This window comes from Neolamprologus multifasciatus, chromosome 22 (genome assembly GCF_963576455.1).
Source record: "Neolamprologus multifasciatus chromosome 22, fNeoMul1.2, whole genome shotgun sequence".
Lineage (NCBI taxonomy): Eukaryota > Metazoa > Chordata > Actinopteri > Cichliformes > Cichlidae > Neolamprologus > Neolamprologus multifasciatus.
In genome coordinates this window covers 14,431,278-14,455,461 of record NC_140459.1, presented here as the reverse complement: position 1 = coordinate 14,455,461, position 24,184 = coordinate 14,431,278, and the positions used below count along the sequence as shown (strand labels likewise).

The 24,184-nt window shown below is 43.2% G+C and overlaps 2 protein-coding genes across 14 annotated transcripts in view; one reads left to right on the top strand and one right to left on the bottom strand.

Moving 5' to 3' along the window:
• akap9 (A kinase (PRKA) anchor protein 9) overlaps positions 1–17,662 on the top strand; it is a 65,684-nt gene extending 48,022 nt beyond the window's left edge. For 6 of the 13 annotated variants that reach the window (XM_085148135.1, XM_085148138.1, XM_085148131.1 and 3 more), the window contains 29 exons: positions 1,592–1,612; positions 2,972–3,148; positions 3,598–3,702; positions 4,142–4,294; positions 4,747–4,833; positions 5,260–6,285; positions 6,713–6,847; positions 6,935–6,979; positions 7,098–7,238; positions 7,809–7,853; positions 7,950–8,933; positions 9,092–9,149; positions 11,367–11,482; positions 11,778–11,966; positions 12,195–12,362; positions 12,530–12,635; positions 12,719–12,914; positions 13,081–13,231; positions 13,328–13,672; positions 13,781–14,071; positions 14,182–14,414; positions 14,554–14,659; positions 14,836–15,030; positions 15,329–15,529; positions 15,699–15,931; positions 16,020–16,114; positions 16,199–16,346; positions 16,687–16,817; positions 17,121–17,662. In XM_085148135.1, the coding sequence (XP_085004261.1) occupies positions 1,592–1,612; positions 2,972–3,148; positions 3,598–3,702; positions 4,142–4,294; positions 4,747–4,833; positions 5,260–6,285; positions 6,713–6,847; positions 6,935–6,979; positions 7,098–7,238; positions 7,809–7,853; positions 7,950–8,933; positions 9,092–9,149; positions 11,367–11,482; positions 11,778–11,966; positions 12,195–12,362; positions 12,530–12,635; positions 12,719–12,914; positions 13,081–13,231; positions 13,328–13,672; positions 13,781–14,071; positions 14,182–14,414; positions 14,554–14,659; positions 14,836–15,030; positions 15,329–15,529; positions 15,699–15,931; positions 16,020–16,114; positions 16,199–16,346; positions 16,687–16,817; positions 17,121–17,164 (5,925 nt within the window). In that variant the 3' untranslated portion in view covers positions 17,165–17,662. The remainder of the gene's footprint in view (positions 1–1,591; positions 1,613–2,971; positions 3,149–3,597; positions 3,703–4,141; positions 4,295–4,746; positions 4,834–5,259; positions 6,286–6,712; positions 6,848–6,934; positions 6,980–7,097; positions 7,239–7,808; positions 7,854–7,949; positions 8,934–9,091; positions 9,150–11,366; positions 11,483–11,777; positions 11,967–12,194; positions 12,363–12,529; positions 12,636–12,718; positions 12,915–13,080; positions 13,232–13,327; positions 13,673–13,780; positions 14,072–14,181; positions 14,415–14,553; positions 14,660–14,835; positions 15,031–15,328; positions 15,530–15,698; positions 15,932–16,019; positions 16,115–16,198; positions 16,347–16,686; positions 16,818–17,120) is intronic. The other 7 variants (XM_085148141.1, XM_085148142.1, XM_085148140.1 and 4 more) reach the window with 2 other exon arrangements.
• Positions 17,663–18,811: 1,149 nt separating this feature from the next.
• Positions 18,812–24,025, bottom strand: cyp51a1 (cytochrome P450 family 51 subfamily A member 1). The gene is made up of 10 exons (XM_085148147.1): positions 23,736–24,025; positions 23,544–23,642; positions 22,168–22,344; positions 21,926–22,052; positions 21,648–21,822; positions 21,299–21,418; positions 20,589–20,784; positions 20,158–20,253; positions 19,891–20,059; positions 18,812–19,767 (listed from the first exon to the last, which is right to left on the bottom strand). Exons 1-10 carry the CDS (start codon positions 23,895–23,897, stop codon positions 19,589–19,591), a joined length of 1,500 nt encoding a protein of 499 aa, XP_085004273.1. The 5' UTR covers positions 23,898–24,025; the 3' UTR covers positions 18,812–19,588.
• Positions 24,026–24,184: the final 159 nt, after the last annotated feature.

Below are 24,184 nucleotides of genomic sequence, written 5' to 3'. Positions count from 1 at the left end.
CATGGTAGTGCTCCCATCAGTCGTACTTTAAGACTCAAAAGTTGCCCATATCCAGGGAAAACGCTCTGCTGTGACGCTGCTCGCCCAGCACCAAACATCAGGCAGAGTTGGCAACAAACCTGAGAACAGTGAGCAACTGTTTGCTGACATATGTGCTATATAACCTTTAAAGGATATGCAGTAAGTCGGTGTTGCATTTACAGCAGCGGTCTCCAACCTTTTTTGCGCCACGGACCGGTTTATGCCTGACAATATTTTCACGGACCGGCCTTTAAGGCGTCGCGGATAAATACAACAAAATAAAACTAGTATCGGTACCGAAAAAAATAAGATTTATTCATAACACACGTGAAAAGACCCAGGAAAACCGAGTTAACGATAAAAACGATGACAAAATAACGCTGAAAACCGGTAAAAACCCTGAAAACCATACATTTCACACCTGAGCCTCTCGCGGCCCGGTACCAAACGACTCACGGACCAGTACCAGTCCGAGGCCCGGGGGTTGGGGACCGCTGATTTACAGTCAGATCCACTGCCCCCAAGTGGCCAAAAACGGTCATTAAATTTTCAGAACACAGACCAACTCAGATTATGTCCACACAATGGAAAGTCTGGCACAGCATAATTTTTGGTGTTTCATTTTATAGATTATTTTCCCAGACAAAAGTTGTATTTTGCATAACTTTGCATTTGGCTGTGTCTTTGTTGTTTAAACAATTTTTGTCATAAAATCTACTTGATTATGGGGGGTATTGAATAGTCAAAAGCATTAAACAGCCTCCTTGTCAGCAGAAAATAGATTCAGCAGATTGTTTTATGCAACTCACCACACTTTTTAATATCCAGCCATCATCTGACTTCCAGCTCACTGCTGGCGAGGAGAAATGTCATTTGGATCAACACTGTTGTCAGGACAGGGCACACATTAGAATCAGTAATTAATGCCTCAAACCAGTCGACTGAGTTATCGCACTCCTCAGACTACTTTGCCAGTAACAGTTTACAGTCCTGTTTCCTATGAAAGAACTTGTTTCTTCTAAAAACTCAAAGAAATAACACTGAGCTAACTTTCCATTAGAAAATGTAGAAGAATGGATTTGGGGACAGATCTCTGTTGGTTTCTTCTTTTGTGTCTCATGCAATCTTCTCATACTTCATATGTTTTGACCTGAATAACCAGCTATGACCAGAGTAACCAGTTTTCCTAATTAATGACTGCTGCTTTCTCATCACCCAGCATATGCAGTTCGAATTTGAAAGTTTACATACACTTATGGATGTAACTGTTGGTCTCTCTCTGTTCTTTTTAAATTTAAAGTTTTGTATAAAATTATTTTATTTTTAACTCTTAAAGATGTCTCGTGTGCGATCACTCATCCATGAGGAGTGTATGTAAATTTTACATCAGAGCTGTAGCTCAGGTTTCAGGTTTCCTCACCCCAAACATGGCCTGCTTACATTATCTTCATAGACAGTTGTAGCATTTTTATCACTAAGTGCTTCTCTTCCTCTGCCTTCCTTTTGCCCTTGAACTCTCCACCCTGTGGCCCTTTACGCTTCTGCCTCCTCTGTCCCGTGGCTATTGCAGGTGGATGGAGTAACCGTTAAGGTATTGCTTTTAGCTACATGTAAAACAAAGTTATCCCAGAGAGCAGTTAGTGCATTTTAGTAACCTCGCCCAACCCTGTAGCAGTTTATCGCCTGTCTTACCCCCCCCCCCTCCTTTTTTTCAGTTTGAGCTTCCTCTACTATATGTGTCAGAAACCTTTCACTGCTCCACTGTCTTGTCTCTCAGTCTGATATCCCACATTCACACTGTATAAAAAAGATGTACGTAGCTTTCGGTTCAAACAGTCAGAGATATAGCTGTGGCTATGTCCCTTTAGTAATCATAGCAATCATTTAATCTAAAATCAGAGCAGAGAAAAGGCACAGAAAACTCAAACCTGGGCTTCTACTGTAGCCCTACGCCATAATGGGTTGCCTGCTCAACCTGGTGAGCTATCAAATATCATCTTCAAGCTTCACAAAGTACCTTTAATTACTTGTTGAATAATTTTAGGGAAAAAATGATCAGCTGCTCTCTTGCCAAGTTGTTCCAAGAATATAAAGCAAGAAATTTGCCCAGAAATCAGATTTGTTTTTCCCTTTTCTACTCATGAGCCACAAGAGACAGTGAGGCTCATTCTTGGCCCTTGTGATGTGCCTATTCTAGGGTCTAGTCATATAAATATTTAATGAAGGGAAGTCTATGAGAAGATGTGCTTGATCTGTTGAGTTTCGCTTGGATTTGGTTAGGATCTGTTTTTGTGGCATGCAGTGCTTAATTCTGCAAACGCCTGACCTATGAAATGATTGCCAGAAAACTCCAATTTAGTTTATCTTAAACAGAAATGTATACAGAGGTTAGGGTTAAGATTATATAGATAGATTAAATCACACAGATTCTGTAGAGGTTTCCAAAACTCATCAAATACAACACGCTTGCTGTTAGAGGCTTAAAAATGCCTTTTGAAAGTTGGTCAGTCTGTAATGGAAGTGACTGATTTGTCCGTCTTTATTCAGCTAGAAAGGGAGAGCATTAATCTTCTCAGGTTTATCTCTTTTTAATGAAGATGTGTAGGTTTCCCAGTGCGTAGTTCATCCTCCTGTTGATGCCTCTTCCTCCTCTTCATTGATCTGCTGATGTTCTCCCATCTCACAGGTGGATCTCTTACCTGCCAGCTATCTTCTTGGTTTGTTCCCCCCACCCTCCCTCAGTAAAATCTCTATCTACCCTCTCTCTCTGTCCCTGCACCTCGTTTCGCTCCCGGCCCCCTCCTTTCTCAGGTGGATCAGCTGACCTCCCAGCTAGCTGTTCATGCACCAGCTATGCTGTAGCGAGTGGCTTCTGAGAGCAAATCTCACTAACTGATCCCCCCCCCTTCTTTCTCCTCCTCCTCCTCTCTCTCTCTTTTCTCACTACCAGGTGGACCGGCTGACCTCCCAGCTGAAGGAGAAGGCGGATTGGTGCAGTGAGCTGCTTCTCAGCTCGGAGCAGCTGCGTCGTGAGGTGGGAGAGCGCGACGAAGAGATTGACAAGCTGGAGAGCCGCATCCGTGAGCTGGAGCAGGCCCTGCTGGCCAGCGCTGAGTCTCTGGAGAAGGTTAGGAGGGAGAGGGAGAAGAAGGGTGCAAAACAGAGGCAGCAGCAGAGGAAAAAGCAGTCAGAACAATAGCTGTGGAGCGTGGCAGAGCGAGTGTGTGTGAGAGAAGAGAGAGCATGCAGATGAGGTGACAGCTAGAGGAGGAATGGGAGGAGGGTTGGGACGCTCCCAGAGCGAGAACAATGTGTGGGTGGGTCTACTTCAGTCGCCCACATTGAGATACGACTAGCAGCTGTCAAGTTTGCCCCCCAGTGTTCGCGGATAGCTGCTCCTCAGTTCACAAATTGCAGTGCAGGTTGCGTTACACACAATAACAGTACAGACAGCGTGCAATAAGTCATTACAACAGTTCATTTAAACAGGTTTCCCTTCATTTTCTTCTGCACACATTGCAAAAAAAACTGCTGAGCTAAACATTTTTTTTTTATGTGTGTCGTTTTCTGTCGCAGGTTGAACAAAAGAAGCAGCATGCATCCATCACAGAGACAAGACAGCCCACATTGGAAGCTCAGTTACAGACGGAGAGAGAAGCTCTGGAGCGGAAAGAGAAGGAGGTAGTGGAGTAATCGCCTTTTTTAAGGTTTTATCAGTTTTCAATATATAAAATCAAATATTTGATGGGAAACACTTTCCTAGAGTCAGTTACATTAAAAATAGACTATTAATTCATTTATTAGTCCTGATAGTCCCACAAATGTGCTGTGTTCATTTTTACTATGTCACAATATATTTATGTTCAGGGTTATTTGGTTGTGACGTTCAAAAAGAAAAACTAGACAGAAGAACTATTCTGGACAGAAACGTTTGCCATTCTCAGTCATACTGTGGACTCGAGCGCTACGTTATCTGTCAATCTCTTTCGTTGATTCACGTGCATCTTGTGCATAAACATGTAGTAGCTAACAATGAGCTGAACCAGTCTTTCAGTCCTAGTCAATCCATACCCTGCACTGTGTCCTGGTGTTCTCCTCTGAAGATGATTTATCTCCTTAGATCCACAATCTGGAGGAGCAGCTGGAGCAGTTCAGAGAGGAGCTGGAGAACAAGAGCGAGGAGGTGCAGCAGCTTCACATGCAGCTGGAGATCCAGAGGAAGGAGATAAGCAGCCAGCAGCAGTACCTGGAAACAAGGGAGAGCATGCTCCAGGTAAATGGGCACCCAGCCCCCATACATCATCGAACAATGTTTTTACATCGGAGTTTATGCCAACTTTTAAGATGAAGCACTGCTTACTGGTGACATCATAAAAGGTTTATCACTGACGAGTGTGACGTGTGTGGCATCAGTAGATAAGCTTATATGTAATGTTTACCTCACAGCTGTTAATAGTTCCAAAAATCCTTTTTATTCACAATCTCTAAATAAAACCAATATTTCTGCTTACTAAACTTTTTTTTTTTATATATAAACTTCTTAAATACTTGCTCTCTGTTGCTTATATAATTTTGCACATTTTTAGGCTTTTCCATCACCTCTTATTTTGCTGTGCAGGACTCACTTATTCTTCTTTTCTTGGTCAATAAATTTTCATCAATCCTCCAAAAACACATTTATTTTTTTTCTAATAGCCATCACATTATAACCTCTGACTTTTAAAGGTGATGGAGGAGAAGGACAATGAAATAGCACTTCTTAATGAACAGATCACTAAGCTTCAACACATGGAAACAACCTCTGACAACAAGGTAATGCAAAATGCGTATGTGAAATAGAAACGGAGTCTATTTCACATACGCATACCTCCGTGGAAGTGCATCGGTGTGTTTGGTCTCTTCTCCCCCCTCTGTCTACTTTTATTTTAGTTGGCTCCATTTTGCTATGTTTTTTGTGTGTGTTTGCTTGTTTTGTCCCGGTAAGTAGTTCCACTCCACCATCATTTGTTGTGAGGTGGTCATTTGCTCGTGTGAGGTGGCTTTTTAAACCTCTGAGTCTCTGTTAAGTGCCTAAAATCTGATCAAGGCCCGAAAATCAAAATGGCAATGAAAACTTGAAGTAGCTCTAAGCACACCAGGGGCTCAGATGTTTAATGAAATAGCGGCATAGCCATGGGATCCTCAAATCTATGTATTTATTTGTTAATGGGGTCATAACGTCTGGATTTTACTCTTTAGGAAATGGATGAGAGGGATGAGCTGATAAAAGACTTGGAGTCTCAGGTGGAGTGCCTTCGGAGTGAACAAGAGCGTCTGAAGAGGAAGAACGAGGAGGAGCTCGACCAACTGAATGAGGTCATAGAAAAACTTCAGCAGGAACTGGCCAATATTGAGCAAAAGCAGCCTACAGAGGAAGAGGAGGACACCAAGGAAGAGTCAGAGGGTGATGCTTGCGGGCCGAGTAAAGACGTGTATGATAAAATGAAGCAGAGAATGGACTTGGCCACAAAAGAGCTCGAGGCACTGAAAAAAGAGCACAGCAAGCTGCTGGAGACCTATCTTCGCTTGAAAGAGAGCGCAGAAGCCTTGGCTGAAACGGAAAACCTGGAGAGCTCAGAGGGCGGGCTCGAGGAAGCTCTCAGGGAGAAAACTGCAGGGCTGGTTGTCTTACAGGCTCAAGTACAAGCTCTGGAGGAGAGTGCATCATCCAGAGTGGAAGAGCTGGGTATTCGAATTGAGGAGCTCGAAGGCTTGGTCAGTGAAAAAGACTCAGAGATAAGCCACCGTCGCTTCCTTCTGGAGCAGTCTCAAAGTCATGCAGAGGATCTACAGAAGAAGATGTTGAACCTGGAGGAGCATCTAAGGGAAAAAGTGGCTGCAGCGTTGGTGAGCCAGGCCACTCTGGAGGCCTTCCAGCAGCAGTCAGTGGAAACGAGACAGGAGCAGGACCCACAGAAACCTCACGAGCCACATGTTGAACCACAAAGCTATGAATTTGGTGATTTTGGCATCCCCCAAATGGATGTCAGCAGATTGGGTCAACAAGCACAAGTGCCCACCGGGAAAGTGGTTCATCTGACGCAGAAGCTTCGGGAGCTGGAGATCGGACTAAGCGGGATGCAGAAAGACCAGGAGCTGCAGAAGCAGCTGCTTTCCAGCTCTGAGGAGGAGGTGCTCGAGTATGAAAGGAGGCTGACTGTGCTTGTAGATCTGCTCAGCCAGATGAAGGCAGGGACACACCAGAGGACATCGTTGGCTGTGGAGGTGAGTACCATATATCATCTGCTCTAATCTATGTAAATGTTTCGTTATATTAATAAATAAATGGAAAATGCCAGGCAGGATTTCTGAAGCCAGCTCTCTGAGCTTCCAAAATGTGTTTATCTGTACAGTTAAAGTTATCTGGAATAATTCCTAAATCCAGAGTGATAAAGTCATTAGATATTAACAATATTTTATTCCAAAAGTTCAAATAGAGGCACAAAACAATCACAAAATTATGAATTTCTTTGTCCGTGAGTGAAAATCGTACACCGTGAGCCCTAACTGCATAATGGATTCTGCATTATATGACTTCCCTGCAGTGTAATTATTGATTAAAACAACAAAAATGCAAATGTAGTCCCTGTGATAAAGTCTTACATTGTGAATTGATCTAATAAGTCTGATGATTTGTGACCTTTTTTCACAGGCCTCCTCTGATGACCAGCAGAATGTGTTGCAGCTTCTTCAGGAGTTACAGGAGGTCAGAGAGGAGACTTCAGCCACCAAAGAGCAGATGGAGAGCTACAAGGAGAGCTGCAGCAGACTTCAGGAGGACCTCTATGTATGTGCTTTTAAACGGCTTCTCTGGGTTAATTCATACTGAATGTCAAAGTGTTTTCTAGTGTGTGACAAAAGCTTTTCTCTCTAGGAAAAAACTGTAACGATAGAGAGGCTTCAGGAGCAGCTCCAAAAGGTAGGAAGAAAGAATTTTGATCCTTTCATGTTTACATTTTACACAGCATAAAACAGTAATTTACTAAGAAACGACCATGCTTAGAGAAAAATTCAGAACTTCAACCTCGTTCTTTTAGACATCAGTTGGTGAGAGCGAAGAGATGAAGGTGTCGGAGCTTAAACGGCAACTAACAGAGGCTCAAAGTGAGGCAGTGACCACCAAAGAAGAGCTGAACAGCTGCAAGGAGAGCTTGGAGAAACTGCAAGAGCTGCTGCAGGTACAGAGCTTAGAAATCATGCTTTGTTATAGCTGCTGAGTTCAGGGAAAACTGCCCAAACTGCACTGCTGCAGAATGATATTTCTTCATATCATAAAAACATATTATCACAGTACACACTTTTCTAGCTTGTGCTGCTCCTATGTATGCATAAAGATCAGGTTTATACTGTGGGACGTAAACCTATTTGATATTCACAAACACACAATAGCACTGATCTCATCAATGCAAATGTACAAACGACAGCCACTTGGATATCTCTCTCTATATATTTTTTACATTGATTAATCAAACAGGGTATAGATTTTTAATTTATAGGTGTTTGGGTGGGTTGTGTGACCTTTAGATGGAGCTAAATTTGCTGTTTCTACCCTGTTTTCAGTCTTTCTGCAAAGCTAAGCTAAATGTCTATAGTTGTTAACTCTATACTTTACACATAGACGTGGATGTGATATTAATCTTCTTGGGCATCGTTGCTAAAAATCGAGTTTCACCTGTGCTGAAAAAAAATCACCTTTCAATTTATAATGTTTGATTTTTATTTTCATTTTATTTTTATTTTTTATTCAGGAGCGGGAAATGACCATTGCTCACCTCAAGGGAGAACTTTTCCAAGTAAGGTGGAAACGTTTTGTCTCAGTTGTAATGTCCAGTATTATCAGCATCAGCATAAATCTATAGTGTTTGAACACCTGTCCAATCATCTTCCAGGTAAAAGCAGACGAAGACAGGGACAGTATGTCAGAGCTCACCCAGGAGCTCGAGAAGGTCAAAAACAATGCGGCTTCCACCAAAGAAGAACTCAAGAGCTACATGGAGCGTAATGAGAAACTTCAAGAGGAACTCCAAGTCGGTGAAGATTCCATTTATAAACTCAAGGAGGAGCTGCAGGAGGTGAGAAAGAGCATGGATACCACCAAAGAAGAACTCAACAGTTACATGGAGCATAATGAGAAACTTCAAGAGGAACTTCAAGTGAGTGAAGGTTCTGTTTCTAAACTCAATGAGGAGCTTCAGGAGGTGAGAAAGAGCATGGATACCACCAAAGAAGAACTCAACAGTTACAAGCAGCACAATGAGAACCTTCATAAGGAACTTCACACCCGTGAAATCTCCATTTCTAAGCTCCAAGGGGAGCTCCAGGAGGTACAAACAGTCTTGATGAAGACAGCAGAGTCTGGTCCTCTGTCCCCTTCTCCCTCTTCCTCTCCTTCTCCATCTCCCTCTTCTCAGCCTATTTCCTCTACCACCTCCTCCTCCTCCACCACACAGCCCAAAAGGAAAGGAAGCAAACAGGCAGCTGGTAAAGGAAGCACCACCAAAGACAAAGCATCTCTCTCCAGAAAAAACTCCACCCCTTCCAGCCAATCCTCCAACAAATCTCCCAGCCCACTGTTGAGCAGCAACTCAGAGCAGCAACATGCGACTGTAACAGACTCGTTCACGCAGACCGAACCTCTTCAGATGTCCGATCTTAGCCAGGAAAACAAATCTGCCACCAAAGAGGAGATGGAGGAAGTGATCGGAGAATACGAGGAGAAGATCGTACAGATGCAGGAGCTCCATGCAGCAGAAATCCTCGATATGGAGGCTCGGCACATTTCAGAGAGCGAGAACCTCCGCAGGGACACGCAGGCGCTGGAAGACGAATGCAAAGCTCTGAAGGCTGTCATAGAAAAACTGCGGTCTGCTGAGGTGAGGAAACGAGATGTTTTAGATGTCTGTTTGTTTGGATCCTTAGCTTGTTCTACATTTTTATCAGTGTAGTTTGATGCTTTTAAATGGCTTTCTTCTTTCTGACAATCATAACACAGAAAGTCTGTGATTTTAATCTTTTTTTTCATCCTCTCTAGGCTCCTACATCCAGACAAGATCGTCCCGCGTCTCAGTTCAAAGATGGCTACACCAGCGGTAAGTTTTAAGTGTTTTAAACAAAACTAGAGTAAATCGTTTTTCATTTCTCTTGTAGGAAAGTTGGTTTCTTAAGAGTGTATCTGTCAGTTTAATGTGAGGCTACAACCTGCTTAGCATGAATACTGAAAGCAGAGAGGCTGGAATTTTGTTTATCCTCAAGAGCTCTCTGAACCAAACCTTGGAGTGGATCTGTTATAATAATTTAATTGAAACAAACCTCACTAGGGTAGCTTTGTATGATCCACAGTATAAAATAAACGACATATCTTAACTGAGCTTTGCTGGAGCCCTTCTGTTCATCCTGTCTGAAATTTTTTGCTCGTCTTCGTTTGAGCCAGCTTGCCTGTTATTGGCTGCACCTTTCAAACTGAAGGTTTGAACAGCATGTGGATGGGCCTTATCAATGATAGTTACAAAAAATGTCTAAAAACAGTCGTTTAAAGCCTGACATTTGATTCATAGGGATTACTTGCATATACTCTCGTTTAGAGATGGACCGATCCGATATTACGTATCGGTATCGGTCCGATAATGACCCAAATTACTGGATCGGATATCGGCGAGAAATAAATGTAATCCGATCCATTAAATATCAAAAAAGCACCTCACAAAACTTGCTACGCGGCATAACTCGGCTCATAACCGTAGCACGTAGCAGCAGTGTGCATCACGTGATAGAGCCCCTGTGTGTATTTGTAGCCTTGCTAGCAAACCAGCATTTCATCTATGAGGACGTTTTCCCAGAGAGAAGTAAAGCAAGTGTGTAAGTTCATCTCTGAATGTCTGTAAAGCGTTCCCACGTTAAGCTTAACAACCATACCTGGAGCGACTGCCTCTCTCTCTCTCTCCTGCTGCTTCAATCGTGAAACAGCTTAATGATCAGCTGATCGGCTTTTCTGTCGCGAGTCCGTCTCTCTTCTTAGTTTTTGGCCCACTTCTCACCAGAAAGAGGAAACCAGCGGCTGAACAACAGCAGCACGTTTAAGCTTGATAAGCTGTTGTTAGAATTTATTTAATATTACTTTCTACACCAGGATCTTTTTCTACGTAGCTGACGGCTGGTAATTGTGCAGGGGCGGATCTAGCAAAGTTTAGCCAGAGGGGCCGATAGGGCATGAACAGGGAAAAGGGGGCACAAAGACATACTTTTCTTTCTTATTCTCATTTAAAATGTCTAGTTTTTAATAAATAATTATCTGACTCTTACACCCAAAGTTTTAATCTTGTGTAAAATATATAGAAGTCCATTACTGTATATAGTAACTGTTAAGTCTAATATACCCTAGTAAGCTATAGTACTTTTTCCTTTGGGAAGATACCATCTGTGCAGTCTGTTGAAGTCTTCTGTTGAAGAAAGATGTTGAATCCATTTAATTATTCTTGAAAAATAATTTATTTTTGTGCATTTTCCCCCTGCATCAAATTAAATTTGATTACATCGATTAAGCATCATGAGGTGGAGGGTGGTTCCCTATTTTTTATTTTTTTTGCTAGGAGTTTGCAACCCTATTAGTTAGGTTGCTTAAAATTTCTTCTAAGTACTCTTTAAAATACCAGAATAGGGAGGATGGAGCAGGTTTAACTTTATTAGATTGATCAGTATTGCTGAACTATGACATATTTTGGACGCAGTGTATTTTTTACATACAGGTATAACAGAATAGCTTTAGTGTTGTTATTTATTTAAACTTGAGTATAAACTTATACAAAATGCAGCAAGATATTAAAAAAACGTTTTGTTGATTAAAAAACACACTATATCGGATTCATATCGGTATCGGCAGATATCCAAATTTATGATATCGGTATCGGTATCGGACATAAAAAAAGTGGTATCGTGCCATCTCTACTCTCGTTACCTGGTTTGAGTCCGGGAGGAGAGACAAATCCAGCCTCAGGGGGTCAATGTACTCCTAGTGTCAGTTTCAAGCCAGGATAAATGGGTAATGGGTTGCATCAAGAAGTCTCTATCCAAATTAAAACATGTTTCTCTGTGTCTAGAGACCCCGTTTGGCAAAAGGGAGCAGCTAAAAGTACTCTAACTTCAATTTATTAAAGTTTGGTCATATTTGTAACAGTATACAGAAACCGACTTTTTTTTTTTTTTTACTTTGAGTGCCAAAAAGAGCTCATTTATCCTTAATTTTAGCTTGTTTAGCATTTGTTTTCTTTGTTGCGCTTCACTTTTCTGATTATGTTTTTGTCATCATGCAGACAGCAGCTCAGACTACAGCCAGAGGACAGGATATGACCTCCCGAGCCTGCAACAGGAGTTCAGGACGACTCCAGAGGGAGCCAGGAGAGATGAACCACTGCCAGACCGGATCAAGGTACCGCTTTCACTTGCTAATGAACCATGAGTGATGTAATAAAACTACAGGTACTGTGTAGTATGTTTCCCACCATGTGAAATGTATATAACAAAACCCAGAAAGTTGATTGTTTTCATCTGGATGCAGTGTTTTTATCACTCATCCAAGTGACTGAAAACGCTGCCTCCAGATAAACTGTCCCGAATGTCCTTGCCTGTATTTGTGAGCATGCAAAAAATTTGAGCAATATTTTGTTTTCTATTCTTCAGAAACGTTGTAAAAGTTACACTTTTTCTGCATTGTTTGTCTCTAGACGTTGCTCCGTGAAGTGCACCAAGAAGGCATGCAGGTTCTTTCTCTGTCAGAGCTCCCACTTTCTGAAAGCGAGCCAGGCGACCGGTTCAACGTCCAAGGCTGGGTGAAGGAGCGAGACGCCCTGCTGGATACTATAGAGTCCCTAAAAAACTTCATCAGCCAGATGCAGACACACAGAGAATCACAGGTAAAGAAACCTCACCGCAAAACACTACAGCAGCCCAAAGAGTCAAAACCATTAAAGTTTAAAGCACCAGGGGGGTTTGAAGATCCCGCTGTGGTCTGTTTGTCACATCAAAGTCAGTCAAGGGGCTTTACGGCATTGGCATCCTCTTCAAAATAACAACAACTGCCCTAAAATATAAGAAAGCCCTCTTCTGAATTTGCCTGAATTTGTGTGTTTGATTCACTGCAGATGTCCGGCAGTGTAGACTGGCGTGGAGAGCTCCTGGATGCAGTTCGGCAGGTGTTTATAAAGGAGCGCAACGTGCTGAAGAATGCCCTCTACAGCCAGCTGGACCTGCTGGACACCAGTGACGCCATCATTCACCTGAATCAGCTGGAGCGGAGACTGGCTGAGCAGGTCTGTAAAGAGTTCACCATAATGACTTCAAAAACTGTTGTAAATGTTCATCAGCTGCAAGAAAAAGACTGTAGTAACGAGTATAAGCTGCTCGTTAATTTGTTATAGTTTGGGTCCTCTGTAGATAGTTATTTGATCATATGGCTGTTTGTGTGTCTCAAATACAGGACGCCCAGCACAGAGAGGCGATGGGTTCACTCCGCACTGCAGAAAGGTCCAGTCTCATCTCTGAGATTCATCAGCTCCGTGGCCAACTAGAGCAACTCCACCAAGGTGATCCTAGTTCAGAGTTCATTTAGCTGAAAATAAGTCTTTTTGTATTTTATATCTGTTAAACGTCTGCCTTCGTCCTTCAGGTGCCCGGTCTGCTGTCTCATTGGCTGGTGAAGGTAGCATAAAGGAGCAGAGGGAACGAGTTGGAGCTGATGGAGCCGGGGGGGCTGACAGGCTGCTGGTGGAGGAGCTAAAGGGTGAACTGTCTCAGACTAAACTGGAGCTGGAGACAACCCTCAAAGCTCAACACAAACACCTCAAAGAGCTGGACACATTCAGGTTAGACCAGACATTAAAGCAACGCTTGAAAACACAGAAAACATATCAAATGTTTAAGATAAAAATCACATAGTTTTGGATATATTTGCATGATAAGTAAAGAGTTTAAAAAGATTTTATTTAAAAGTAGTACAGTGAAAATGTAGCCTTAAAATGATGTCAACAGGGCAGAGGTATCCCAGAAAGCCACAGAGGTGGATGCACTAAATGATGAGCTGACAGAGGAGAGGAGGAAGAGCAGAGATCTTCAGTGGGCCATGGAGAAGGAGAAGTGTCGAACTGGGAGGACCGAGGAGAGCAGACGAGAAGAGCTGGAGGTAAGATGGCAGGAGCATTCAAGCATGACGTCATAGGTTTTTCCCACAGTTTGAGTATTTTTGAGAAGAAATTGTGTTTTTTAAATTTCCCACTAGGATCTTCAGCTTTCTCTGGAGGAGCAGAAGAACCACGTAGCACAGCTGAAACTGACTGTGGAGCAGGAGCGACAGGCCTCCTCTCAGCTCTCCCATCAAGCTGAAGAGGAACGTCTCAGCCTCCACAGGCGCCTGCAGGAGCTCCAGGTCCAACTTGATACAGAGCGAGCTAAGGCCCAAGAGATGAGCACTGCTCTGGGGAGAGAGAGAGACCTGCGGACTGGCGTTTCCTCTGATGGTGGTCACCTCCATGAGGAGCAGGTTCAGAAGGATGGGAGAAGCTCTGAAGAGGGAGGAGGTCTTCTGGAAAGACTGCAAAGGGAGCTGGACGACAAGCATACACAGGTTCGATGCTACATTTGCTTTAACTGTCTAATGACACCAGACTTCAAGGCCTTTTATCAGTGGCTAGGATCTGACTGTATCATGATTAAACATGGTTTCCCTCTCCAGGTGGTGGATCTACTCAGTCAGGTTGAGGCCCAGAAGCTTGAGGTGGTACGAAAAAAGGAGGAGCTGACGCTAGTGAGTCAGAGATCCAGAAGAGACCAAGAGGCACTGCTAGAGGCTCAGGCCAAGCTGGAGAGGCTGGAGGCAGAAATGGCAAAGGTCCAGGAGCAGCTGAGAAGAGAGCTGGAGAACAGACAGAGTCTGGAAGAAGAGAATGAGAGACTGGAGGGAAGACTGAACCAGTTAGGGGAGCAGAAGGAGGGGACGGGACCTGTGGAGACTGATGGCCGGAGTGTGAGTGGCACAGAATTTACTTTAAAAAGACTTTTAGTTACTCTTTAACATTTATTGTTTCTGATCTTGTTATCAGGAGCATTGAAGCTCTGTTGTTTTTATCTTAACAGCAGGCTGTGTGGCACAGTGACTCCACGGACCGCACCAAAGACTGGGTGCTCCAGCAAAAGAGCGGAAACCTCCACACAGAAAGCTCCAGCGCGTCCCCTCACAAAGAGGTCTCTTCAACAGGCCACAGCAGTGGGCCGCATCACGGCCCGTGGCGCACGGTGGACAGGATTGTGAGCAAACTCCAAGTCATCTCCTCAAAGGTCCGCAGCATGGCAAGCAAAACCACTGGCAGGTAAACAAAACGGCTGTTTACTTTTTTCTTTTATATTTATTTCAGAAACTGTGCAGCACAATCACACCACACAGACCTCCTCTGTAACAGCTTTACTAGAAACCTGCTTGTTAATAATTACTGCATTTCTTCTGTTCAGGCTTACTGCAGAGGTGGACAGTGAAGAGGTGTCCTGGGTCCAGTCCAGTCTCGATGAGGTCATCACCCTGCTGCAGCAGTCCCCTGGTCTACCCTCCGTCCCTGAGGTCAGCACACGGTCTCATTTTTGTTTTCCCTTCCACACCGCATATTTCTGGATAAATAAAGAAACACCCACTCACTGCTAGTCTCCAGCCAGAATCAGCTGCTCGCGTCTGCGTTTACTAAACAACATCTGCTGAGCTTTACACGTGGTTGTGACTGCTTGTCTTGTTTCCCTCAGAGTGCGTCCCTGCTGGCAGGAGGCTCCTCCAGCTCCTCCAACACGCTGACTGAGCGGCTGCTGAGGCAGAACGCTGAGCTGACAGGTTTCGTCAGCCGTCTGACCGAAGAGAAGAACGATCTGAGGAATCACACGCTCCGCTTGGAAGAAGAACTGCGACGCTATCGGCAGGTTGGACTGGGATCAGGCGACAGTGTGAGTACACCACAGAAAAACCTGCTGATTCTGAGATGAAGCACAATACTACAGTGCTATTTTTTCTGTAACAGTCACTTGCCAGTCCTGGTTGATCTAAAAACTTAATATTACATACACATGACATGTGGTAGAGACAACAAAGATAATGACCAAGGTGTTTTTATAATCCTATGTTTCCTTCAAAATGCCATTCAGAACTTAAGTAAACGTTCAAACTGGCTCACATAGTGATACGTATTATTGTTTCCACCCTCTGTCATTTGCCTCTGACTAAAGAGTGTTTTATCTTCTGCAGTCCAGCAGACGAGGAGCATCAAAGATGGACTCTGCAGGTTTGCTGCTTTCTCAGGAGCGGGAAGCTTGGGCTCGAGAGAAGATCCGTCTGGAGAAAGCTTTGCATTTAGCTCAGTCTCAGGTGGCTAGACTCAGGGGAGAGATCAGGTCCGAGAACCTGCGAGAGATTACTGGGCCTGATGCCGACAATGCTGCCCTCAAGGTCAGCAGATCACTGCTCATAAACTGCTTTGTAGCTGAGTAATGAGTTAATTGTACTAACCCACAGAAAAATGCCTAAATGCTGGAGTTCAGTGTTAAAAGACATTTGATGGCCTCCGAAGTTAAACTGCTGTCTTCTCTTCTCCCTTCAACTCTTTTTTAAATTCCAGAGGATGTATGGGAAGTACCTGAGGTCAGAAAGCTTCCGTAAAGCACTGATCTACCAGAAGAAGTACCTGCTGTTACTGCTGGGTGGATTCCAGGAGTGTGAGGAGGCCACTTTATCACTCCTGACCAGGATGGGCGGTCGGCCGTCGCTCTCCAGCCTGGAGTCCCTCAGTCAGCGGTGCAGGGGTGCGATGCGCTTCCGCTCTATCGCCAGAGTCTCTATCGCCCTCTCCAGGTGGGAAGCTGAAGCTTTGGGTTTTTTAAAACCTTTTTTTTTTTTTTGTTCGTTTTTTGTCTAAAACCAATTATATTTGTTCATCTAGAATGCGTTTTCTCGTGAAGCGATGGCACAGGGCGACGGGAATGAGCTCCACGGCCTCCTGTGCTGTTAGTAAGAACGGAACAGGACAGATCTTGGGTAACCAAAGCATATAGCAGCTTGTAACCTCTCTATATTGTCATTTACATGTGATACTCATAATATTTTCTTAATTTCCGGCAGGTACAGAGGCAAGGGATTCCCCTTATCTTCACCCAGGTGGTCTGGAGATGTACAGAGATAGAGGAAGCGGCGGGGGAGGAATGTCTAGCAGCAGGGGGAGAAGTGGGCGGGAATCCCCTCGATCGGCTGTCTCCTCCACACATCACAGGTACAACTATCAATCAGGATGCTAACAATATTTATTATTAAACAGTTTTCCTTTTTTAATGTTTCCAGTCTACTTCTTATTTTATCTCCTGTCTGATTAAAGGAAAGAAAATACCAAAATTATTGAGAATAAAGCTTCAAACTTAGTCTGAGTAATTAAAAATAATGAAACTGATTTGTAAAGTTATGATGACGGATCACTTTGGACACTAGTTTAGGCTAATGTATACTCATGAGTACTGTATAGAGTAAACTGATGGTTTTTTTTTCTTTTCTCTTTTGCATTAATGTGGAGTTTAGATCTTTTCTGACTTTCTTAAATCTGTGTTTCTAACGTGCAGGTTTCACATGTCTGGAGACCACGGACCGCTCACCTGTTCCCACTTGCAGAACTACGACCCCGACCGGGCGCTCACCGACTACATCTCCAGACTGGAGGCCCTGCAGAGGAGGCTGGGCAGCGTGACATCAGGTAACACGAGCAGCCCAGCTCACATGCATTACATGTGATCGAGTTACAGCTTTCTTCATCATCTCAAATTCTATTGGAGAAAAACACTTTTATCTATATGTGGAATATACATGATTACAAATTTGGTTATGTCTGCTTACAGTACAGTACGTGTTTGCCCTGTAAAGCTGAGAAGCAGTGAACTCACATATTCTGATTGTTGCACCCAAAGCAAGCGCTGTGAAATATCTGCATGTGTAAAGGTGTGATCCATACCCTGGGGTTTGGCATATTTACTCAACTCCTCCTCTTTTCTCTCCCCAGGTGCTTCTTCATATGCTCAATTGCACTTTGGCTTGAGAAGATAGATGCTGACACGTTAACTTTGGCTTGAAGAAACTCAGTTGCCTTTTTCTCGTGCTGAGCGGTCTGCTGTTTTCTACCATTCTGGTGTGGACTATATCTTTCCATGTGGACCAAAACACATTTTTTTATCAGTGTACGACATGTTGTATTCAGGCTTTTTGTTGGTCGCCGGCACTTGGAAAAACAGCTACGTTTGTAATTTAATCTGCCTCTTTGTTGTGGATGACCTACAATCATGTATAATTTGTCTAATGCTAATTTAAGACTTTGTGATTAATTTATATGTTTGTGTTGTATGGGTGGAGCGTTATGTAGAGGATGTTTGGGTTTACTGTTAAGGAGGCTGCTGCTGGATATTCTACACTACACTGTGTTTTGTTTAGGCCGGACAGACTACAGAGGACATTTGTAGAGAACGTATTTTTGTAAAGCGTTAGGAGCTTTGAATTTTCTGGGTATTTTGTCAAAAACTGAAATAAAGAGGACTACGTTATTTCAAACAGGTTTGCTTCATTTCTTTTTTCTTTTTTTTTGCAATGTTAAACCTTTTTTTGTGGAAAAATTTAGCACCATCAAGCTTCATTCAGATAAACCAGCAATAGAAACACAAAATCAGCTGAGGACATCTTTAGTCCTTTTGAAAGCGAATAATTATTTCTTTTAACACTAAAAAAGGGGAGGTCAAAACTGTAAAAATTAGCTCAAAAAGCTTTTCATAAATTCTTTCAGGTGTTATTACTTACCCTGATCCTGACCGACCTCACCTCTGCTGTCTGCAGGATGTTGTTCCTACTGACTTCATCTATCGTACTTTACAATTCTCAGCAATAGTCTGTCATCAGGTAAAACCTAGTACAAGGTTACTGACAGTCAGTTAAGGTGAAGTATAAAGTATTACTGGAAAAATGTACTCAAAAGTTGTGTAAGCCCCACTTACACAGTGATAAATATTTTTTTGTGATCTCTCACTTAGAAAAACTGATTTTGCAAACACTGATTAATCCTAGAAAATGCAATTCAGTAGCTCATCTGCCTCCATCTCGTCCTATCCCCCCAGTAGTCTCCTCTCACACAGCCCTTATGCATGTTAGCCTTCCCATGAACCCATTTAATGGTCTTCCTTTTTTCCTCCTGCCTGGGAGATTCGTATTTAGTTATCATTCATATTTTAGTATCCTTTGTCCCAACCTCCTCCAAACCATCTTACAATCACTCACAATGAAAACCTTATGCTTCCTCTCTTCCACCTCCTCCCTACTCTCACTACAGATCAGTGTCATCTGCAAACATCAGTCCACAGAGACTCCTGCCTGACCTCATCTGTCAGCCTGTCCATCACCACTGCAAGCAATAAGGGACTCAGAGCAGATCCGTGATGTCATCTCAATTTAGGGGTCACCACAGTTATTCCCTATTCCCTAAATATAGTGAAGGAACCCAAAGTACTGGACAGTGCATGAGTAAATGTACACGGCCAAGTCTATTTAACCAAAATGATGAATAACAGCTGCGTTAGAAGATAAAATGTTCATCCTCTGGCATTAGCTGACACGAGGCTCAGTATAGATCTCATCATCAGTGAGGTTTGCTTGTAGGTGGGAGATCTCCCATCCTGACGCACACTCTGTAACACAGCAGGGTTCAGAGGCTCATTTTCATATTTTTATTGATTTTTCAACCAGTTTCACTTGTTTTGTTTTTTTTCTTTTGTCTTCACAGCAGGAAAACTTTAACATACATCTCAGGAATAAAAGATTCCCCACAGATTTAGTAACCCACCCCAGAGCTTTTAATTAAATCACATGGTCTTCCTCAGCAGATTATTCAGATAGCACAGGGTTGTTTTCTCTCTTCTCAAGTTTAAACCCTCATACTGAGTAATGCTCAGGACAAGGAAAAAATATATACTGTATAAACACAATTGGTCAAAAGTCCTCTGCAGATGAAGATCATGTGACTAACCTTAAAGCTCCAAACATCAGAGAGCTGTAAATGAACCTCGTGGTTTTAACCAAGTTTCCAGTGTTCAGAACTTTTAGCTACAAGTTTGCTGCAAAATCGATGATTAACTCTGGAAAACAGAAAAGTAAATATGTCTTCCCGGGTTGACTCAAAGGCTTCATTCTGTCTAAAGACGTCATAAGGCGCTAGTTATTTCTCCATTTGTATTGTTTTTAAAGAATTCACATTGTGAAAAAGAGCATCAGCTTTCACGCTGGAGTCTCACAGCCCGTGTTTTTCTCTGCAGAAAGTCACACTTATCTACAAACATTCATTCGTAAAGAGAGCCAGACTCTAGACGAAATACAGGAAGAATAAAAGCACAGCTTGGGCATTAAGAGCAAAGTGCACTGATGTCAATTTTCCTCGATTCAAGTCCCCACAAGGTTCGAGCTTTACTTCCGATGCTCGGATGTCTCCGTCTCTCACTGCTTCCTCCTCTTGTATCTGATGACGGGGTTGTGAGGCGTGTGGATCATCGTGGTGTAGTTGATTGTGGGGAAATGTCCGTCCACCAGGTCAAAGTCGTACATGCGGAGCAAAGTGGACCAGATGGTTTTGATCTGGACATAGGCAAAGTTTTCCCCAATGCAGCGATGACGGCCTGCAGGCGGAAAACAGGATGGATTTGATTTCATTGAACTCAGTTTGACTGATGACTGGTTTGGCTTTGAGGTGTTTTATGTTTACTTTATTTTACAGCAAACAAAAAAGCGCTTCTTCATACCGGCTCCAAAGGGCACATAGGCGAACTTCTCCCCTGCGGCAGGATTATCGTTGAGGTAGCGATCGGGTTTGAACTCCATCCTGTCCACCCAGGTGTCGTGGAGCCGGTGGTTAACAGTCGGGGAAACGCACACCTGGTGGCCCACAGGGATGGTGTATCCTGCTGCAGTCTGAGAAAGCAGAAGAGAGAGCAGGTACAGCAGTCAGCTGAGGTTGTCTGCACGTATACATGACATCATAAAATCCAGTGCTGAGGAATGACCCATACCTGAGGAGAGCGAGCCATCCTCATCATCGTCATGATGGGTGGGCGGAGCCGCAGGGTTTCCTTTAAACAGCGCTCCAGCAAGCTGAGATCCTTCAGCTAAAGATGGCGACATGAAAGTTTAGAAAATATCTGGAGCATCAGTCTGGTTTTGAGGAATAAAATAACCTTTTTCAGCTTTTTTTTTTTTTAAATTTATGTAGACCTCCACCTGAATGCAGCAGCAGGGGGGCCCTAAAAACATCTTTACTCCTATTACCGCAATAATTTTCTACAGCCAGCAGGGGGAGTATCTCTCACAAATCAGAGTTAACATCTGAGGGAGAATACTTACATTTCACATTTAAACCCTGCACATAATTTTTTTTATTCTTGACTATTATTAGCAGTAATGAACCTCTGCATTTTTATCACAGTCCACGGGCGACTTTTACCTGATCGAAGTTGAGTGGAGGCAGGTTTTCCCCGCACACAGCCTTCTGCTCTGCATAGCAGCGCTCCTGCAGGGCCTTGTCTTTGGCCAGGAAGAAGCCCAGCCAGGCGCTGGTGGTGGAGGATGTGTGCTGACCCGCCAGGAGGAGGCCGATCAGCATCCCTGCAATTTCGTCATCGGTCAGCGGCCGTCCATCTCTGAAGAATGAGAAAGTTTTTTTAGTTCTCAATCCTTCATAAAGTTAATTGTGATTTTTATTTCTTTTTGATAATAAGATCTAAATATTCTGGGTTAAACCAAGTCTCCTTTGAGTCTTTCAGGGCTGGACCATGACACTAAACATAAAACTGTTTCTTTGCATGTTGACTTGCACTGTCATTATGTAATCGCAGGTAATAAGTGCGTTACCTCATTTGACAGAAATTTATGGATTTTTCTCTTATGCTCACAGACCTGCAGACAAACCTGCTGCTCTCTGTTTGTTTGTATCAAGGAAGAGGCTCATTAGTAGTAATATCTGACACACAGGTTGATTCCTCGCTTATAAACACACAGTATGTAAGTCTATAGTGGCAACTGTGCTTTCTCCTCCAGCTCTTTGTTTACTTATACAGCAAATGTCCACACCTGTGGTCTGGTTTTGTCCTACTCTTTGACCCTGGGCTGTTTTGTTGTTTTAGCGCTTGTTCTGAGCCGCTGATGTCACCTTACTTGTATGTGGAGTCCATGAAGGTCTGCAGGATGTCATCTGCTTTCTCTTCAGAGCTCCTCCGTTTCTGAATCACTTTGTAGAAGATGTTCTTGATGTCTCTGTGAGCTCTGTCCCTCTTCCTAAACAACAAACAAACAAAAAAACAGAGGTAAATATTTCCAAACAGTATTGTGCTGTTTGTATTATATCATATTGAATCCCTCTGGTATTTCTTTTGCCTGTGTGATGCTATCTTTTTTTTTCCAGTTTTGTTTTTTTAAATCTGTCTAGTCAAATTAAATCCAGTGTCGTCTTCACCCTGTGTGCAGACGCAGCACTGTACTGCGTGAAGATGTGTGGGAGACCTACCTGAAGCTGGGCAGGGGCAGCCAGCCCGGCAGGAGCCACGCAGCGTGGGTAAATCCTCCGTCCAAGTCGGCGTAAAGCTGGGCCACGCGTTCATCCAGCATGCTGCGGATCTCTTTCCCGTGCAGGCAGCTGCTGGCTGTGAGGATAATCAGCTCGGACAGAGCCTCGAACAGGTCTGAAACAGGTCAAAGTTCATTGACAAACGTTTGGTTTTTGATCTGATCTGTATCAAGTTTTATGGTTAACTGTTTTGGACTCTGCAAATATCGGTGTCTTACTTCTCTCCCCGCTGTCTCCCCATTTCTGAAAATACTCGATCGTCTCTCTCTCAATGATCTCGATGTGTTCCCTAAAACGAGCAATGTTCAGCCCCGTCTTAAACATCTTCTTCTGCTCCAGAAAAATCTGCAGCAGATTAAAAGGAAACATGCATCTCAGCTGATCTTAGCATACAGAAACTCTTTAATACATTTCCACCTTCCTTCTGAGGCGTGAACTTCTCAGGTTCTGGGATACTCACGTGGTTCGGCACGTCGTAGGCGACTCCTTTGCCGAACACCGGAGTGGTCAGTCTCGAGTAGACGTCCTCTGCGTTCAGGTCTTCGTTCTTGCTGTTGAACATCAGCGCGGCTGCGTCGCTGCCCAGCAGGTAGGTGAATGTTTTGCCCACCATAGTGAAGCTGAATACAGGGCCGTACTGTGGGGGGAACAGCAGACACGCAGGAGTTTAGACGCAGGAGTCAAAGTAAAATACATCTCTGACAACTGAGTTAAAAAAAACTAAATAATATATATACAGATTAAACTCTAGATCAGCGGTCCCCAACCCCCGGGCCATTTGGTACCGGGCCGCGAGAGTTGAGACTCGGGTGTGAAATGTATGGTTTTCAGGGTTTTTATCGTTTTTTTGCGTTATTTTGTTATCGTTTTTTTCGTTAACTCGGTTTTCCTTGGTCTTTTCACGTGTGTTATGAATAAATCGTATTTTTTTCGGTACCGATACTAGTTTTATTTTGTTGTATTTATCCGCGACGCCTTAAAGGCCGGTCTGTGAAAATACTGTCGGGCACAAACCGGTCCGTGGCGCAAAACAGGTTGGGGACCGCTGCTCTAGATGATGGATCATGTTTTTAAGAAGTCACAAGACAAGATCTTTACATGAGCATCAACACGATGGAAAGTTTATTTTACTACATTCAACTTTTTAGTGTTTCATTGTTTTTCATTTTTACCTATTGAGTTCCTTCTTGTGTCATATTACATAGTAATAAGCTACACGGTATTTGAATGTTTACACAGAAATTGTATTCCATTTAGATTTTTTTCTTATGGGGCATCTTTCCTTTATGGGATTGCTTTTTCTTTTTCTCTCTCTCATTTTTCATAAATGATTTATACTGTTTACAAATACCAAAACTAGAGCAAAATCAGTCAGGAGGTACAAGGAGAGAGCCAGAGTTGCCTTGGCCTGTTGTCGCTTTCATTTGCATCACAGGAGCTGAAATGGACTCACGATGGTTTAAAAGCATTTCCTCACATTTAAATCAGTTTATCTTCATGATCATCTGCTTTGTTCAATCTTTGAACCGCTGTCAATGTTTAGAGTTAATAACTTAAAGTAATTGGAGGGGGGCTAATCTTCATATTTTAGGACTGATTATTATTCCTTCCTGGTTAAATTTACCCTTTTTTATTTTCATATTTATTTCCTATCTTATTCATAGCCTTTTCTTCTTTTCTTTAGGTCACGAGCAGTTGTCTAAGCATTTCACTGCATATCGTACTGTGTATGACTGTGTATGTGACAAATAAAAATTTGAATTTGAATTTGATTATTAAACTGTTTCATTTCTTCTGATTGAAAACAATCGCAGGTTCATTTTTTAAAACACTTACTTTGTCATAGGCATTTTCCAGAAACTCAATGGGGCTCTTTCCAAAAGCGATGGCATGTCCCAGAAAGGGGATGCTGGAGGGTATGTAGGGTGGATGTTTCTGCGCAGAGAGACATAAATAAATAACAATAAAAAAAATAACAGTGAATTGAAACTGAAGCTTAGATAACGGTAACTGTCTGAGCACACTCACCGCGTCCTCGTCTGTGGACTGTTTGAGCAGCAGTTTGGAGATGTATCCCAGAGTGAGGGTGAAGACGGACGCTGCTAACACCACGGAGGTCAGGTTCTCGTTCATTTTCCCCATAGTGTCCCCGAGCAGTTTAGCGCTCATCTGATAAATGTGCCTCGACATTTTTCCTGATAGCCCCCTCAAACAAAACCCTTAAAAACTTAACCGCGAAACGGCCCCGGTGACCGTCCACCCGCTGAAAGGCTCTCGGTCGAGAACAGTTGATGATATTTCCCCAAAGTCTCGACCTGTCAACACTCGTCCTGCCCCCGCCTGACCAATGTTGGATTTTGATTGGTTGCTGACCACGTGTCAGTCAAGCAGCTAACGCTGTGAATGGTTGAGGCTACCTGAACCGATGTCTTGCTACATGATGTCACACCAGCAGGGCAACCATCGATTTTAAGACC